The sequence below is a fragment of the Acanthopagrus latus genome, chromosome 20, assembly GCF_904848185.1.
Source record: "Acanthopagrus latus isolate v.2019 chromosome 20, fAcaLat1.1, whole genome shotgun sequence".
Classification (NCBI taxonomy): domain Eukaryota; kingdom Metazoa; phylum Chordata; class Actinopteri; order Spariformes; family Sparidae; genus Acanthopagrus; species Acanthopagrus latus.
In genome coordinates, this window is record NC_051058.1 from 14,814,547 (window position 1) to 14,831,207 (window position 16,661).

Below are 16,661 nucleotides of genomic sequence, written 5' to 3' on the forward strand. Positions count from 1 at the left end.
CTCATGCCATATGTTAATGAATGAATGGCTACCCATGTATGTCAAACTCTAGCATATATTTTGAAAAAGTTTAGCATCAGTGTTGCATGATTTATAGTGAAATAGCAAGAAACTTGCATAAGCTCTGGTAAGGGCCACCAGTGCACCTGTTAGGAAACTACAGAAACATATAGTGGGTGTTGAATGCCTGCAGTGCTGGGGATTCCCACACACCAGCACATATTCATGGTTTCAGTGGTGGTTTCATGGCTGGAGGCTGACGTGGTGTTATCTCATGCTGCCGTGGTAAGATGAGATGAAGTGGGGCAATAGATTAAATGGGTGGGCTGCATGCCTGTTAAATCAGGAGCTGGCAGAGCAACACTAACTCAGGTTACTTATTCTCAGGTGACATGGCTGTACATGTGAGGAGCGGAGGCAAGCGAGATGTCTTTACTTCACGTCTAGAGTGTGACATTCTGCTCTGTTTGTGACTCTCTAATTAACTGCTCATTTATGTGTGTGTGTGTGTGTGTGTTTTCTTTTCTAGGAGGCGGCCACATTTGCCAAAGAGCTGGGCTTTGAGGTGAGTTGACCAGCAATTGCACACTAAACAGATCCTAAAGGTTTATTTTTTGCTGATAATGAAGTTCTTTTTGGACAGTGATTGATGTGCTATTATACTCTGCAGGCCTTGCAGCAGTTGCTATGGAAACCTGGCAGTCGTCATGGTTTCTTTGTTCAGCCAGCTCTCTGTTATGACGCACTCTGCTAGGTCTGCACCCAACATCGCCTACAGATGTTATTTATTGAATTTTGAAAAGCCTCTTGGGAAGCTGAGAAGTTGGGCATGGTTTCAAGCCTTTCTCTGCAGGCTTGGGGCTCATCAGGTTGCCTGGTTAAAAAGCCTCCTCATTATCTTCATTGCACTCGGGGATGATACTGTATATCTTCCCTTCACTGCACACTGAAACGCACTGTAGTCTTTTAATAACGAAATTACAGCCACCTGTGGTTTTAGATTATGGAGATGAAAATTACAGTGCTTGTTACCCCATAGAATGTACACTATGTGTTTTAAAGTGGATGAATGAATGTTCCCCCTGGTCTAAATTTCCGCTTGTATTTTGCATATCCCTCACGCTGCTTTTTAAAATGTGAAATCAAAAAAGCACAAATAGCCGGTGCATGTGAGGTTTTTTTTTCCCCCCGTATTTTTTTTTTTTTTTTCAAATGGGCTCAGGTATTTTAAGTGCCTTCTCTCTTTCAAAGGTAGAGCTGCCTTGAATATGGCTCTGCACTGTGTGAATAATTGTCATCCAGAATCACTAACGGTGTGATCAACGTGACTGGAATAGAAATGCAATCCTGATGCCAGTGACAGGTTTAAGAGAGGAGAAGGGATGAAGGCGGGGGGGGCCTCGTATGAAAAAAAAAAAAGAAACACAAAGGGCAAAGTGTAGACTCTGCTAGTAGTTACAATTCTTTGACATTTTCCATGTCAACCTGATTTGCCAGAACACTCTGCGAAATTGCATTGGATGAATGTGATTTCTCAGATAACATCAGTGGTGTGTGCTGTACTTACTGCATTTCTAGATGGTTCACAGTTGTCTCCTACTTTTTTTTTCTGTCTTGTCACTTTTTTTTCACAATTTTGCTTGCCCTCATACTGAAGCTATAAACTGGAAAGTCTTCAAAAAAAAAAAAAATATTTATATATATCTCACTCTAAGTTATGTAGTGAAAATCAATATAATTGTTATATTCTTCCAACCCTTACATACAAAATGTAGAAAATGTCTGCAGTTCAGGTTCAAGTAAGATTCGGTACTGACCTTGGAAATAGCAGTTTGAAAAAGGCTGAGTCTTAACACACTTTGCTGGAGCTTTCAGGCGTATCCCGTGGCTTTCAGTTGTCATGAAGACTGCTTAAGGATGGCCACAGCTGACTGTAGATGTTGGATAAAATTGATTTTTAGATGCATCATGATTCTCTCTTGAAAGATTATGTCTCAATGCAGAGAAGTCAATTATCTGACATTTAAAATCCCATCCTCAACATCATGATCGCCTTTAACAATTTTGTAAGACCGGGCTTTATGTTGGATGGTGGAATGTTACGGATGTTAAACACGTGCACCATGTTTTACGTTCTAAGATGAAGGATGGCAGAGCTTAAGCAAAGATAATGAAAGTGAATGTACCTGTTTATTTTGATATGGATTGACACTAGTAGGCTATGACAAACGATAATTGAAATAAATCATCTGGTGCTTAGAGATGCACAACCCCACATCCGACCACCAATTATCGTTTGACCAACATCATTTAAGATAAAAGTTCATTGCACTCTCTTCCAGGAAGTATTTTCATTGCATCACAGATAGGACACATCTTATTCTGTGTCATCATAAATCGGAAGGCTCACCTGCATTAATAAAGGCTAATAAAATGCTGGGCGTCTCATCTACCTGTTGTTCTTTGGTTTGAAGTTTTTTTTTCTTTTTTAAGTCACTCATGAGAGGATATTATCCTGATTCACAGTCATACCTATTGATGGAAATTCACCACAGTCGACTTCTTGTTTTTATCCTGATCCATGCTGATAAACTCTTACTACATGTGTACCAATTCATGTGACTCACTAAAACATGAGAACATGATCAATCAATCATTTTTAACAGGCTTTAATAAATATTAACGCAATTTAATTATATCATCAATAATATGGTTCTAGTCTACGCCAGTAAACAAAAACTATAAATTATACTTAATTTGTGTAGCGCAAACTAAAATGAGTTGCGTCTCTGAGCCTTTAAGGCCAGTGATGTTCATATAAACTCAGTAAATGTTCAGTTATTTGGTCGGAGTGGGACTTCTGAGGGGGGCTATAATTGTATTTTGTTGTAGTTGCTCCCCAGTCGTCAAAATCTGACCCCAAAACGCTGCACGACGCGCCCTTAATGTATTCTGAAACATTGTTATCATCACATTATGGATGACTAACAGAAATGACAGCGGCACTTCTTCAGTGTAAATACAAGATTAAGAAAAAAAAAGCCTGTCCTCTCCAAAACAGCAATCAGCAGATCTGAACACAGTCGCCTGATTGTGAGCCGTTTCCTTTAAATGCTCAAAGAACTATCTGCATCGCAGCTCTAATTGAATCTCTCCCTGGCTGTGTTTCTCAAACAGCCTGCAGTAGAGATGATCACTTTCTTGCTGGCGCCAACACAAAAACACAATTTAGCACCATTGTAAAGCTTTCATTTTTCACGGTTTGTTGATTTATGTCTGATCAATTGCCGCACAATCGTAAATATTGCCATTTGTCAGCAGTAAAGTAAATTGACCATATCGTTTGTCAATTCATTTGCTCTGCACTCATGTGATTTCTCTGCATTCTCCTGCCGTATAGGAGAACTTGTCAGGTAAGTTCACCTGCCACGCAAACAGCTGGAGGTTGTTTTTTTGTGTGTTTATGTGTGTAGTAACAGCTATGATGCTCTAACCCTCCACCTCTGGCCCTTTAGAACCTTTTAGCTCCTAAACCTGAGTAGAGCGCCTTTTTTTTTTATGTCTGCGAACATAAAACCAAAGGGTGACAATGTGCCGGGGCCTTGTGCGGTTTTGCATTCAGTGTCTGGAGGAGTGCTTGTGGTTACATCGAGTCACAGTGACAAATTGCCTTTTTTTCACCACAGCCTGCTAACAGCCTCTGTATTAACCTCACCATTAGCACTTACTTAGAGTGTTACACCCATTTTTCCTCGGCCCAGGGTCTCTCTGGACCTCTCAGGGCTGATTAAAGGACATTTGGGAAGCATTTAGAGGTGTAAAAGCTCATTGGTTTGAGTGAGCCAGTGTGGCTGGTGGTATTGGAGCCTATCTCTCTGATTACTCCCATAACCACAGTATTTGCTCGCCCTGAAGGTGCTCGAACGTTAGCTTTGATACAGATGCTAGAGGCGTCTCCGACCCTTAATGCTGGCTCCTCGGTGTGCTGTACTACGGAGAAGCGGGGTCCACCCCACTGCGAGACGGCGATAAAGACATTCCACCTGCTCATAGTACATCATGATGAGTTAATAATAAAGTAGCACTGACAGGTGTGGGTTTTTTTATCCCTCTCATGATCAAAGGCAAGCACTCCGGAGAGTTCTGTCGTCTCCAGGCGAGAATATCCATTCTGTGCAGATGCTGAGGAGAGATGGCCTGTTTCAGGAAGAGAATGATACAGTACACGCACCACCTATCCCTTCAGCGCGCAGAAGTAGCTTTATCTGACAACAGCATATCTTCACACGCTTATTTTCATCTCACTTAGGGAATATGACATTCTAATATTTTACAGCTCTCCTGTAACTGCACGGAAACATCATCGAGCACCGCTATTGATCTTTTCCTCTCGCAGTGGTTCATAGACCCGTCTCGTTTCATTATCACTTGATCCGTCTGGCAGGATCGGAAATATCTGACCTCTCCCAGTCGCACTTGTGAATCTTTGATTAACACCTCAGAAATTTGCTCTCCACGATCAGTCAAACTTAACATCTGCTCACCCAGCGGTCCGTTTGGTTTTGTTTTTGCAGACAGATGACATTGCGGAGATCGCAAAGAAGACCCAAAACCTCCCGAAGAACAACACAAAGAGGCAGCGAGTGGTGGTCTTCACCCAGGGCAAGGACGACACTGTTGCAACTGTTGGTAGGCAATTTTTTTTTCAGTTTTTTTGACTTATTCCCACTCAACTGCTTCTCAAAGCCGTCCCAACTTTGGCCCCTTTTGGACATCTTTGCTCTTCACTTAAACCTCATCTCTCAAAAAACTGCAGAACGAGGCCTTAAATAGACGGTAGATCGCTGACTGAAGAGAGCCGAGTGCTATCAGTAATTTCTTTGAAGTTAACCTGCAATATTGACACCAGATGTAAAAAAAAAAAAAAGAATGCTTGCACTTAGGTTCTGTCATTTCAGAGCATAAAAGAAGTGTGGGGGATGCAGAGAGCAGGCATTGATTTGTGAAGTACTTCTAACTTTGTCTTGGACAGACTCCAGGCCAGTCCTCAGCAATTTTTAATGCTTCATCTCTTACATCCTGCCCCCCACCCCCCACCCCACCCCACCCACCCCACCCCTTTTTTTTTCTTCTTCCTGCAAAATGCGTGGCAGAGTGACCTTGACAAGAGGGGTTGAAAATGTTTGTCCACAGATCAATCCAATTTCCTTTGATTCGGGGCATATTTGTTAGCGGGACATTAGAAAGGCAGTGTCATCATAACGGAGCAGGGGTTGCAGGTTTAAGCGGTGCGGGGAGAGACGATGGTTTCCGATTACTGCTGGGAGCCATTGCCTTTGTGTAGAGCCACGGGGTGTCTCTCCTCGTTGCCCTTGCAGCTCAGACTAGTCGTGCACGAGGGAGAGATGGCCTCAGGTAAAGACTCCGGCATATCACTCATCACTGGGGACTGCAGAGAGGCGCAGCTACAGCAGGACTGTCAGCGCTGCAGGACTCTGGCTTCACATGTGTCCAATGTCCTCAATTTCATACCGCTGGTGAGAGAGCGTTTACGAGCCGAAGTGATATAATGCCAGCAGTCACTGTTGGCATTATGAAACAATCAATAATTAATTGTTTATTTTCTCTGTTTTCCCCATTGTGATTTGTTTTTTTAATTGTCTGTGCTGCCCTTTTGGACTCACAAGAGAGACTCGGTATAATAAAAGGTAGGAGTGGCTGTAATCAATATTCTTATATTACCAATAGAAATATCCATGTTTGATCTCAAAGGGCATGTTTAGAGTCATGAACCCACATAATTATAGTGTGCCAGACTATTTTTAGCATCCTTTAACTCATTCGTCTGGTTTTATTACCGGTCAGTTTACTGTTTTGGTTCACTCTCAGCAGTGGTGTTTACAGCCGCAGCAGGCTGCTGTTTTCAGAGATAAAGCTTCGATAAAGCCACTATACGCTACCTGCTCGACAGAACAGCAAACAGACACAGTTAGCCACTAGCTGGTGAATAGAGTGGCGCATTTAGCAGCTAAATAAAGAGATATTGCCCTTAGGACAGTTGGTGGAGAACAAAAACCGAGCTAAAAAGGAGACATATTTTTGCAATAACAACACACCTCACAAATTGCGAAACGTATGCAAAAATCTAAGTGATGTTCAGTGCAGTGAACCGTGTTCCACTCCTGAGGGCAAACGCACGCCAGGGCACATTCATTTTCAAAGTATGAAAAATTCCTGGAAGTACATTTCCTTTCATGAGAATTTGAAACGAAATCTTTAAGCAGACGCTCGACAGTTAAAAAGGACAAGAATCCATCCGTTGTGCAGGAGGTGATGGATAATTCCTGCCCGCTCCTTTCATTGCTCCTGCAGGAAGACAGAGCCGCGCGCCGCTGTGAACTTTATATAAAATACATGATGAATGCAGGCGGGATGAAAGACAATGTGTTTCAGATGTCATCTACAAAGGCAAACATGATAAATGTCATTGACTGTGCCATCATTGCCGAGGAGCCGTTACAGTAGTCGCTGCGGCAGGATCGGTGTGTATGTGTGTGAACATTGCTATTCATGCCAGCCAAATAAATGTCAATGTAAAAAGAGAATTAAAGATTTTCATTTCCCAGAGGCGGCGCTCTAATAAACTTGATCTCTCATTTTGTTTGCAATTTGTCCTCCTGTCAGGATTTGATCATTTGCCAGCCTCTGCATGTCATGTTAAACCATTTTATAGTGATTAAGGATGGGAGAAAGCCTTCCCCCGTGGTATAATTCTCCAAAAAGAGATGTCAATTTGTTATTGTTCTTTTTTCTTTTTTTTTTTTTTCCCTCCCCTCCCTGCCCTTCATTTGGAGCCTTTCATCACACCGCCGCTTCAAACGTGCCTTTTAAGAGCTGGGAGCAGGGGGAAATGGCCCTTTATTTAGCTGCCACTGACACTGCTGAACTACGCCGGGCTTTTGCTTATACTCCCATTAAGGCAGTAATTAAGATCATTGTGCCCTGAACCTTAACGGTGAGGAGATCTAATAAACGATCATTCAGCGGGGGTCGCCGCTCTAATCGCTGATAAGGACTTGATAAAGCCTGACTCGACTCCTCGCGGAGTTTTAGGGCTCTCGAGGGGGCCAGGCAGGCAGATTTCGACTTTGAAAAAAGACCTGATCTATACATGTTAATCACATGAGGTAGACGGAGGAGTGAATGGTGAATACACGGCTAAAGACTCCTATTATTTAGGGTTTATTTGCCGTTCTCTTCAAAGTGACAGCAGATAAAAGGTTGCAGGTTTTTTTTTTTAAGATCGACTTGTTGTTGCTGTTTAAAAAGCAGGATGTTTATGGTCTACACTTCATGAAAGACTAAATCAATTAACATTCTGCGCTATGAGAAAGACCGGCTCCCTTTTCCCTTGGCATCTCACGTTGAAGTGTTTTCTTTCATGTCTCCCTGAAAGGATATTGGTTGGCGATGATCTTTTGCCTGTGGTTACAGTAATTACAGGCATATGTAATTTTTTTTTTCCTTAACTCAATTGTGAACAAAGATGCTGGTTATGATAGGGAGACAGATTGAATGTCAACTCGCTCCTAACCTGTCGCGTTTGCCAAGAAAGCGGTAACGTTGTTTTCCTCTCCGAGGCTCAGAGTTTGGCTGAAAAGCAAAAGGAAACGTTCCAGGAGGAGGAGAAGAAGATGAGGAGGAAGAAGAAGAAGAAGAAAAGAAGAAGTATTCTCGGGGAAGTTTCACACATAAAGATGTTGAACTCTGTCGAGTGCTTCAACTCGTGCCTTTTAGCTAAATATTCATGCGTAATTCCCGGTCACAGAGCAGCTCAGGATTTAAAATGGTGTATTAATTGTTTTAGATGATACAGTCTAACAGGATCACAGTACATTTTAATGACCTGCCAACTATTTGATCCACCTGCTTTCTGTCAAAGCAACAATAGTGAGCGCTGGAACACAATCAAATGAAGCGTGTAATAATTCCAGAGTCAGAACAACGCTCCATATGCTCATTTTCCAATAAAGCCGAGGTCGTCTTATTTGCATGTACAGTCGCCTTTTTTCTCTCTTTTTTCTTTTTTTTACAGGAGAGCATTTTCCCAGTCAGCGTTGTGCTGTGAATTGGCATTGTTAAAAAGAATAGCCAATAATAAAGGGCTTAATTGATACTCATTTCAAAGAGACGCCTGTTGAAAGAATTTCTTAAGTTTAATCACCACCACTCAAGAGTTGTAATGAGGGAATTATAAAGAGCGAATTAACAAAAGCACACAATTATAGCTTACTCGAAGGAAGTATTTCAGTTCCTTTTTCAGGTTTCTTTTTCTTTTTTTTTTTTTCACCCCCATGTTGCAGGTTACCTGTCACAGCACAGCCATACTACACTCCCACGTATTCAACACCAATCTGCTGCTTCGCTCACTTTGTCAACCCAAACTCTGGGAAACGAGAATATGTTGGAGTTAAAGCACAGTTTTAAAAAAAAAAGAGAGAGAGAGAGAGTTTTATTGATTGAAAATAATGTTGCCGATCTCATTACAGTGAAATGTGAAATGAGTTCAGCAAAGTGATGTTTTCAGACGAACCACAAGCCAGAAACAACAGAGAGTATTTTGGCAGGAGTTTTTTTCGCTATTGCCATTTTTTGCCAATTGGATCTTTGTTACAGACGGCTGGGGAATTGTTGGACTGTAACCTGAGTTAACATGTCAGTCAAATGTAATAATTTGCATCAATGAGGTTATGTGAACTTTCCCCGGGCAGGAGAGTAGAAACTTTGGCCGTGATGGTAGTGGGAAGAGAAATAATGGATGTCTGCTGTGCTTTTCTCGAAAACAGGTCTCGGTAAAAGTTCTGTGTGCCGTACACAACATCGTGCATGCCGCCCACGGTGAGGCGATCAGTTAGAAATGCTGAAGAGTACGTCTCTGAGGGGCTGAAAATCAAATCCGCATGTTTACATCTACATGATTTCCAAAAAAAATAGAAGATTTTTTTACACATCTTCAAGTTGCCATATTCAAAAAGGACCGAAATATCAAGCTCAAATTCTAAAAGGTACCTGAGCAGAGGTGTGATGTGATTAGTGGCCAAAATTAATGAATCCGTTAAAGCGTTTCAAGAAAATTGCAGAAAAAGTTGGGTTTTTGGGTTATTTTGTTAAGAATTGCAGTTATCCAGGGTCTTAGAACAGAAAGAGTTGTATTATACATGCAGGACTAGTGTTGTATTTACAGATTGAAACGCCATTTGAGTCAAATATTTGCCAACATCCTCACAATGACATGTCAATGTATAGCACAGGGTTTAACCACGGGGTTTTCACCTGATGATGACACTAAAGGACCACCACCATTGTTAGGATTCATACGTACAATTGTACTAGCTTGGTGAACAGGGCTAGCTTTTGTGGAAAAAATGATAAATTGGAAGAGGAGGCGATTTCCTGGAATGATCGGTTGCATGACATGAAAAACAAACCAAAAAATCATCCATTCAATAATTACGTGAAGTTCGAATGGTCCCTCAAATGGTTCTTCCAACTTTAGCTTGTTCATGAACACAACGGAGATGTCTTGATGGTTAATGCTAATAAATACATTTTCTAACTCATATCGGTTGCTCTATGAGGACAGTTACTAACATTTACAACATAATACCATCGTACAAAAACTAAATTTACCATCAACCAAACATTTACTTTCATCAATCACGGTTGCGTAAATAATGTCAAATTAAGCAATCGTCTTCCAGAGTGTTCGCAGACTGTCCAATTTGAGTTGGTTCACTTGATTTTTCCCAGTCCAAAACTCAGTTTTCGGATTATTCCATCACCGCATGAATGCGCAATAAGACACAACAAAGGGCAGCAAAAAAAACACTAAATGTTTGTTAGTGCTCAGTCAAAAGAGTAATTTAATTCCCGATGAATTTAAAGGATCTAATAAGAATCCAACTCTATCACTCACACATGCGACAACATGACAATCCTGACAGATTCAGATCCGCTCAGTGAATTTTGACACCTCTGGATGTGGTGTTATCACGAAGATGAGCAGCACTCTATGCTAGAGGTTACCTAGATGCAAATTGCTAATAAGAGCTGACACCCACGCTGCAGAGAGCAACCAATTTCTTTCACAGCCATAAACATATTTACAGGGTTATTGTTTTTTTTTTATTTTGAGCATCTAATGAACAACAGAACCTGTTCTGAACAAGTGCAGCAGCGTGAGATTTAAAAGCATCCGGTTTTATAACCGCAGAGAGCGTTGCAGAAGCACGACCACATCTAAGGACTTGAGTTTCTTAACTGTGGAATAACTGACAAGCTGTAATTTATTGTTAGCACATTCTCCATCGCGGCTAATCGTTTCAAGAGGGAGGAGGATTCTTCATCTGTGGCATTAATTAAGCGAAGTCGTTATGCTGCTAATTAGCTGATCCTAAAAGGATTCTTGTCTTATTGTAATTTATTATCAAAGTGACAATCACCTGCTTTACTTTTTAAAGACAAAGTGTGTCATTACAAAAAAAAACAAAACAATCTGTCTCTTTATCTGATGCGTTGTCAGTACCCGACCTGTGGAACAGTCTCTTTCTGCTCTCTGAGATGTAATATTTAACTACAACCTGATGGAGTTTCTCTCACAGTCGGTGTATTACAGTCCATTTCCTTGACATCATGTGTCGAACATATGCTCAGCTGCAGGTTGTGTATCTTTCGCCTTGTAGGACAAGGACAGAAAAATGTATTCAAAAATTAATAAGGCGGGGTGTCTTTTCTGCGGCGTAGATATTTTGTGAGCCGTTGTTAGATTAGCAGGGAGCCTCATTAAACAACTTTTTTCTCATTTTTTTTCCTCATGTTCTTCTTAAACCCCAACCTTTTTTTCTCAATAAGAGGTCTGTCAGCCTCCACGTGTTCCTTTTATCCACATGTCAGTCTTTTGTCTCCTGCACCTTTTTGAAGGTTCGTGTCGGCACCAGAGCCCTCGGATTGTTTGAAGATCGTGTGTGTGGTTTAGATTGTTCTGACATAAGTTGCTGATTTAATGTCACTCTACACCTCCAGACTTTGTCATCTGGTAGATTTTTGTTTCTCTGCCCCCTCCCTCCCCCCCACCTTCTCCTTTAAACTGGAAGTCTCTTTGAAGTGCATATGCTACTGATAATTGAAGCAATATAATCCACTGAAGATAATAAAGAGACCCTCATTTAATGGATTCCGTTTTTTGAACTGAAACAACTCAGAGCAACTGTTCATGCTTTGGTTTTAATTTATCAGAGCACTCACCTAAAGCATTAGAGATTTTTGCATTTGATCATCTGTTGCTTCTGGAAATTTTTATTAGAGCTACTGCGGGACATTTGTTGTGAAGCACTATTCATTTAGATTATCCGTTCGTCCATCAACAGAAAAGAACAATTTTCTTTAGTGAGTTAATTAGTCTGTTGTTATTTATCATGCAAAATTGCAAATCAGTCACTGATTATAGCTTCTCAAATGCAGCTTTTCTCAGTTTTAAATCTCTATAAATGTAATCATACACTATTTTTTACATTTGGTAGACTTTCTAAGTTTTATCCAAAAATAATCAGGAGATTAACAAGAATCTACAGCCAAGCTAGCAGCTTTGTGAGGCTGCTTAGAGCTAAATGCTAATACCAGCATGCTAAAATGTGCTTGCAGTGGCAATGCTAACATGCTGATGTTCAGCAGGTATAGTGTTTACCATTCAACATCTTAGTATTTTATATTAGCATGCTAACATTTGCTAACTAGCACTAAACTGCACACGAGAGACGATTACCTTCAGGGATTGACGCCAGAAAGCGTTTCTAACGTTGCGAAACAGTGACAGTTTGGTTGTGTTTGGGAACCTAAACTACTTGGTCGGGTTTAGGGGAAGATGAGTGGGTTGGGGTGATAAAATAAGTCAACAATGAGCTTTGATTTCCCACAGGGAAGAAAAACTGTGATCCCCTGATGATTTGACCCATCCATCCACACTCCATCTCTTCCCTAGACAGACTTCGTCACTTTTCCCACTGTCAGTTGTCTTCTTAAAGGAGAAATTCCAGTATTTTTAGACCTGGGTCCTGTATTTACATGTTTTATGGTGTATAAATGATTCATGTGTATCTAAAGTTTTGGAATCAGTTCAGTAGACTGCCTGAGCTGGCAGTCATGACACACCTCAGTGTAATCCTTTGGGGCAACTCTGACAGAGTTGGAGAGAGAGAATTTAGAGTTTACCTTGAAGAACTTATTTCAAAAGTCATGGCTGACTAACTGATTTTGACAATCAAGATGGGGCAATAAATGTATCAACTAAACTTGACCTTTCTATTACATTATAGTCATTATTTTTTTCTCCCTTGCTACATAGTTTTAGATTCATTTGTCTTTCAGACTCAGCATGTTTTGGCAGTAAAGCCTTGTGTGGTTCATATCATTCCAGACTTGTAACCTGAGTCACAATCGTCCTTTTTACATATCATTAATTAGCCAAAAAAACCATGCTGAAGTGCTAGAATGAAAAAGCCAACTATCTCCAATTATCACAAAGCCTCGCTGTGTGAAATGACCCCCTGAATTTTTTTTTTATTTTATTTTTTTTTACAATCAAATAAGTAATAAGCCAAAAACTTGTAGGTGTGAAGTGGGTGTGTCCAACGTTAATTAACAGCCCTCCCGTGTCTTGACCACAGGTGAGACGGTGACCATGTTCCCTGTTGTGGACATCGACCAGAACGCCATCGTGGACACTAATGGAGCCGGAGACGCCTTTGTGGGAGGTACGGCATGGAAAATCATCGCCTGCACAGCTTGATATCTGTGTACATTGCCAATTAACCTTTGATACCGGCCAACTATGTAACGTAATAATGTGTCCAGATTATATGAGCGTGACATTTAGCCTGCTGTTTTTACTCGGTGTGAGCTTATCATAGCACCACATAAAACAGTCATCATTTGGGTCCTGTTGAGGATGAAGCGGCCTTGTCCCCCTTCCCAGAGACCATTAGTTACCTGACTCACATTAACGCTAACTGCTCCCCAAACAGATTTTTGGAGGTGATGGATGGTCACGGGTTTGACCTTTTGCTCTTCTGTCCAACCAGGATTCCTCTCTGCGCTGGTCCAGGAGCACAAGCTGGAGGAGTGTATCCGGGCCGGACACTACGCCGCCAACGTCATCATCAAACGGGTCGGATGCACCTTCCCAGAGAAGCCAGACTATCAGTGATGCATCCGAGCAACAAATATTTGTCTTGTTCACAAGATACTTGTATATGTATGCTTCAGGATTGTATGTACATTTTTTTCTATTTTCAGTAACTGACTGCATGGGACTAAGTGCTGCAGCTTGAATATTTTATTTTAAGCTGTAATAATCAAACTCAGATGTTTTTAATATAATTCAAACACTGTACTGGTATCAATTATTGGATTTTTTTGTGTCTAAAGGAGCATTCTGCTGAAAATTATTATTATTATTAACTATTATTTCATGTTTCAGAAAACAAACACCTGTAGGTCTATAAGGTGCGAAAAAATGTCTATGTCTATGTCTATGTGTAGAAGCTACTCAAGCATGGATCCTCATCATCTGTATGTTAAAACCGGGATACTTTGGATCATATTGACGAGATGTATCAGTAGTTGTCGAAGTGCATTATCCTCAAGGGTACGTTTTGAAAAGTTTCTATCGACAGACATGTGGCGCTGAGAAAAGTTAATTTTTTTTGCTTCTAACCGAAGGACAGCAGCTGTAGTCCGCTTCAAGATACAATCAATTTCCACGGTGACCCAGAGTCAACGGCTGAAAAAAAAACCTTTTCAGACTTCTCAAACCATTCCTGCTGCACCTTCTACTCTCAATCCTCGCGCTGACTTTATTCCAAACAATTATGGCTTCACCTATAAACTGCTAATCAAACTAATTGCATTGGAGCTCCTGAGCTAGAAGCTGGCATGCAAAAGAAGTGGTGTGTTCAGAAGTGTAAACTGCGAGTGCCATCAGTCACAAAGCAGCAAGCTGCAAACTTTTTGGAGCCTTTTTCAAGCCTGCAGGGGTTGAGAGCTGCGATACTTATGTACTGTAAAATGTAGAACATTTTCAGCTCAATGTTCCTTTAAAGGATAAGGTCACCAGAAAAATGAAATTCCTGTCTTTATCTGCTCACCCCCATGCTGATGGAAAACCGCGTGAAGTTTCATGTAGTCTACAAAAGTTTTCTTGAGCCTCACAGCAAAAACAACGTTAGAGACGCCAGACAGGGGTTCGTATTAAAATGTAAGAAAACAACAGGATATATAAAAGCATAAAAAGCCTCCATAAAGCTTTTTAGGTGTAATCCAAGTCTCCCAAACCCCCCGAGATCCCAAATTGATTTTTAAAAAGGTGATGTTTGTTCTTCCACAGACTTGGATTACGCCGGATGAGCTTTATGCAGCCATTATAGTTTCTGTTTTAAAACAAGTCCCCAGCCACCTCAGTTTGAGGAGAAATGCTGCACCGCAAAACTTCACCTGATTTTCCAGTCGGCGTAAGGGTGGGAAGATCACGACGGAATTTTTTTGTTTTTTAATTTTTTTTTTTTTAAACAGCTCCAGAATTCATGGATGGGACACCGTTATCAGTGACAGTAGCCATGGGACGAAACTGAAAGGAATGTTCTTTGTTATCACACGAATAAAACGATACGAAACTCATCCTACTTTGTTTTCGTATTTTTCGCATATGAAAACAAAGTCAGCTTCAACATATTCAATTCTGCTGATTCCCTCGATTCTTTCTCCAAATACTCTAAAATGCAAATATAATTCTATAGCAACAACACAGGATTTGTCCATTTCCCAATTATTTAATCAGCCAGAGGCTCCCTCATGCTAATCACTTTTGGACAGCTCAACACCCTCCATTATGGAGGGGACTGGGGAGTGGGGTGGGGGGCGGGACCAGCACCAGCCTGGTGTCCTGGCTCCGCTCACTCATGCCTGTTGGGTCCTAACTGGACTCTCGGGGTCTGGAGCTGCACTGCGGGGCTACAGGAGATCATTTTTCTCAGTTAAGGGATTAGTGGTTGCTCTTCTTGGCGATCATTAGAGGGACCTGAAAATTAGGCTGATCCTTTGTGCCCAGCTGTGCTGTCGCTGGGGGTTGGAGACGAGGATCAGAGGGAGGCCCCTCCCCTGCCGACCCCCCCCCCAGTCCCTCCCAGTGTCTGTGGGCCAGCAGAAGTGTTGGGCAGTGTCTCAAGTGTTTTGTGGAAAACAATTCAACACTCATCTGTTCGACACAGAAGTGTGATTGAGAATAACATTTTTTTTTTTTGTTCTGTTCCCCTAGAGCAACCTGTTACATCATATTTTCTTTTGTTTTTCTCCGAGCATGTCGGGAGGAATCCGTTTATTTAAAAAAAAAAATTTTTTTACACTTCCTGCACAAGAGCTCTGTTTTTCCGTAATGAGGCATAGTTTATGCATTTATGCTAATCGGGGGTGTCTAGGTGAAAACATTCTCCAGCCAAAATGTTATTAACAACTTTGAGACACTTTTTTTTTTTCATCAGCAATTTTTTTTTTTTTTTTAAGGTTTCACACAGATGCGCTTTGAAAAGGACCACATTTCTGATTGGGCAAGATCACACTCCATGGCAGCTGGTTCATTTGCCTCTCAAGATGACAGATGGCAAAACACAAACACAAAAAGAGGGAGCCATGATCAAGTAATGAGAATGCCTGCCACAATAAGGAAACTACTAAATGTACTTTTCCTCACTTTTCCCGGCTAAACTTCTGCCTTTGCTCAATGACTGCGAGAGGTGGAACAAAACAAACATTGAATCTGTGCATTTAATTTACTTCCCGCCAGTACAATGCTCTCTGTTTTTGGAAGCCGCCGGAGCCTGAGGCATTTCTCGAAAAAATGTTTAATGTCGCTTTTTATTGTGTAGCTGCGATCCCACAAAATCTCATTTTCATTTACCGCCTTTGAGTTAAATATGCTGTTAACAACTTTGAAGGAGCGAGAGGGGGGAAAGAAAACTTGACTTTGCGATATTTGCCTTACGAAAACACACACACACACACACACACAAGTTCACGACCAGAATATATTTTTCCGAATGCGGGCGAAAGGAGCTAACTGGGGCCCTGGCCAGTGTTTTGCCCCGCAGATGGGCAGCAGTGTTTGTGAACACCAGTGTGGCAGTTGGCAGGGATTGAGTTGGGGTGGTGGTGGTGGTGGGGGGGCAGGGGGGGATGGGCAGATTGCAATGGCACATGCTCCAATTCAAATTATCCCTGGACCCATGCAGCAGTGGAGGACCTGCTGGGGCCCAGGGTGGCATTCATTATAACCAGACACAGGCAGGTTTTTTTGGTCAGCGCCTCCGTCATGACACCAGTCGGAACACCCCCCCCCCACACACACACACACACACACACGCACACACGCACACACCCTTCCCCTGTTATTCACATTTCACCTGCTTTGACAAAAAAAAAAAAAAAAAACATACAACACCACAAATTATCAGACACCAACGCCACAAATTGGGCACAAGGCGAACAGGTAAATGGGTAAAAGAATCAGTGTGGTCATCAAGGTAACAGGAAGAGCGACGTGGTGATGAAGACGC

At 41.5% G+C, this 16,661-nt stretch overlaps 1 protein-coding gene across 7 annotated transcripts in view; it reads left to right on the forward strand.

Annotated features, from left to right (window-relative positions):
• Positions 1-14,730, forward strand: part of LOC119010015 (adenosine kinase-like) — a 111,829-nt gene extending 97,099 nt beyond the window's left edge. For 5 of the 7 annotated variants that reach the window (XM_037081821.1, XM_037081824.1, XM_037081822.1 and 2 more), the window contains 5 exons: positions 530-565; positions 4,575-4,689; positions 5,688-5,708; positions 12,723-12,809; positions 13,137-14,730. In XM_037081821.1, coding sequence (XP_036937716.1) covers positions 530-565; positions 4,575-4,689; positions 5,688-5,708; positions 12,723-12,809; positions 13,137-13,261 — 384 coding nt within the window. In that variant the 3' untranslated portion in view covers positions 13,262-14,730. The remainder of the gene's footprint in view (positions 1-529; positions 566-4,574; positions 4,690-5,687; positions 5,709-12,722; positions 12,810-13,136) is intronic. The other 2 variants (XM_037081820.1, XM_037081826.1) reach the window with 1 other exon arrangement.
• Positions 14,731-16,661: the final 1,931 nt, after the last annotated feature.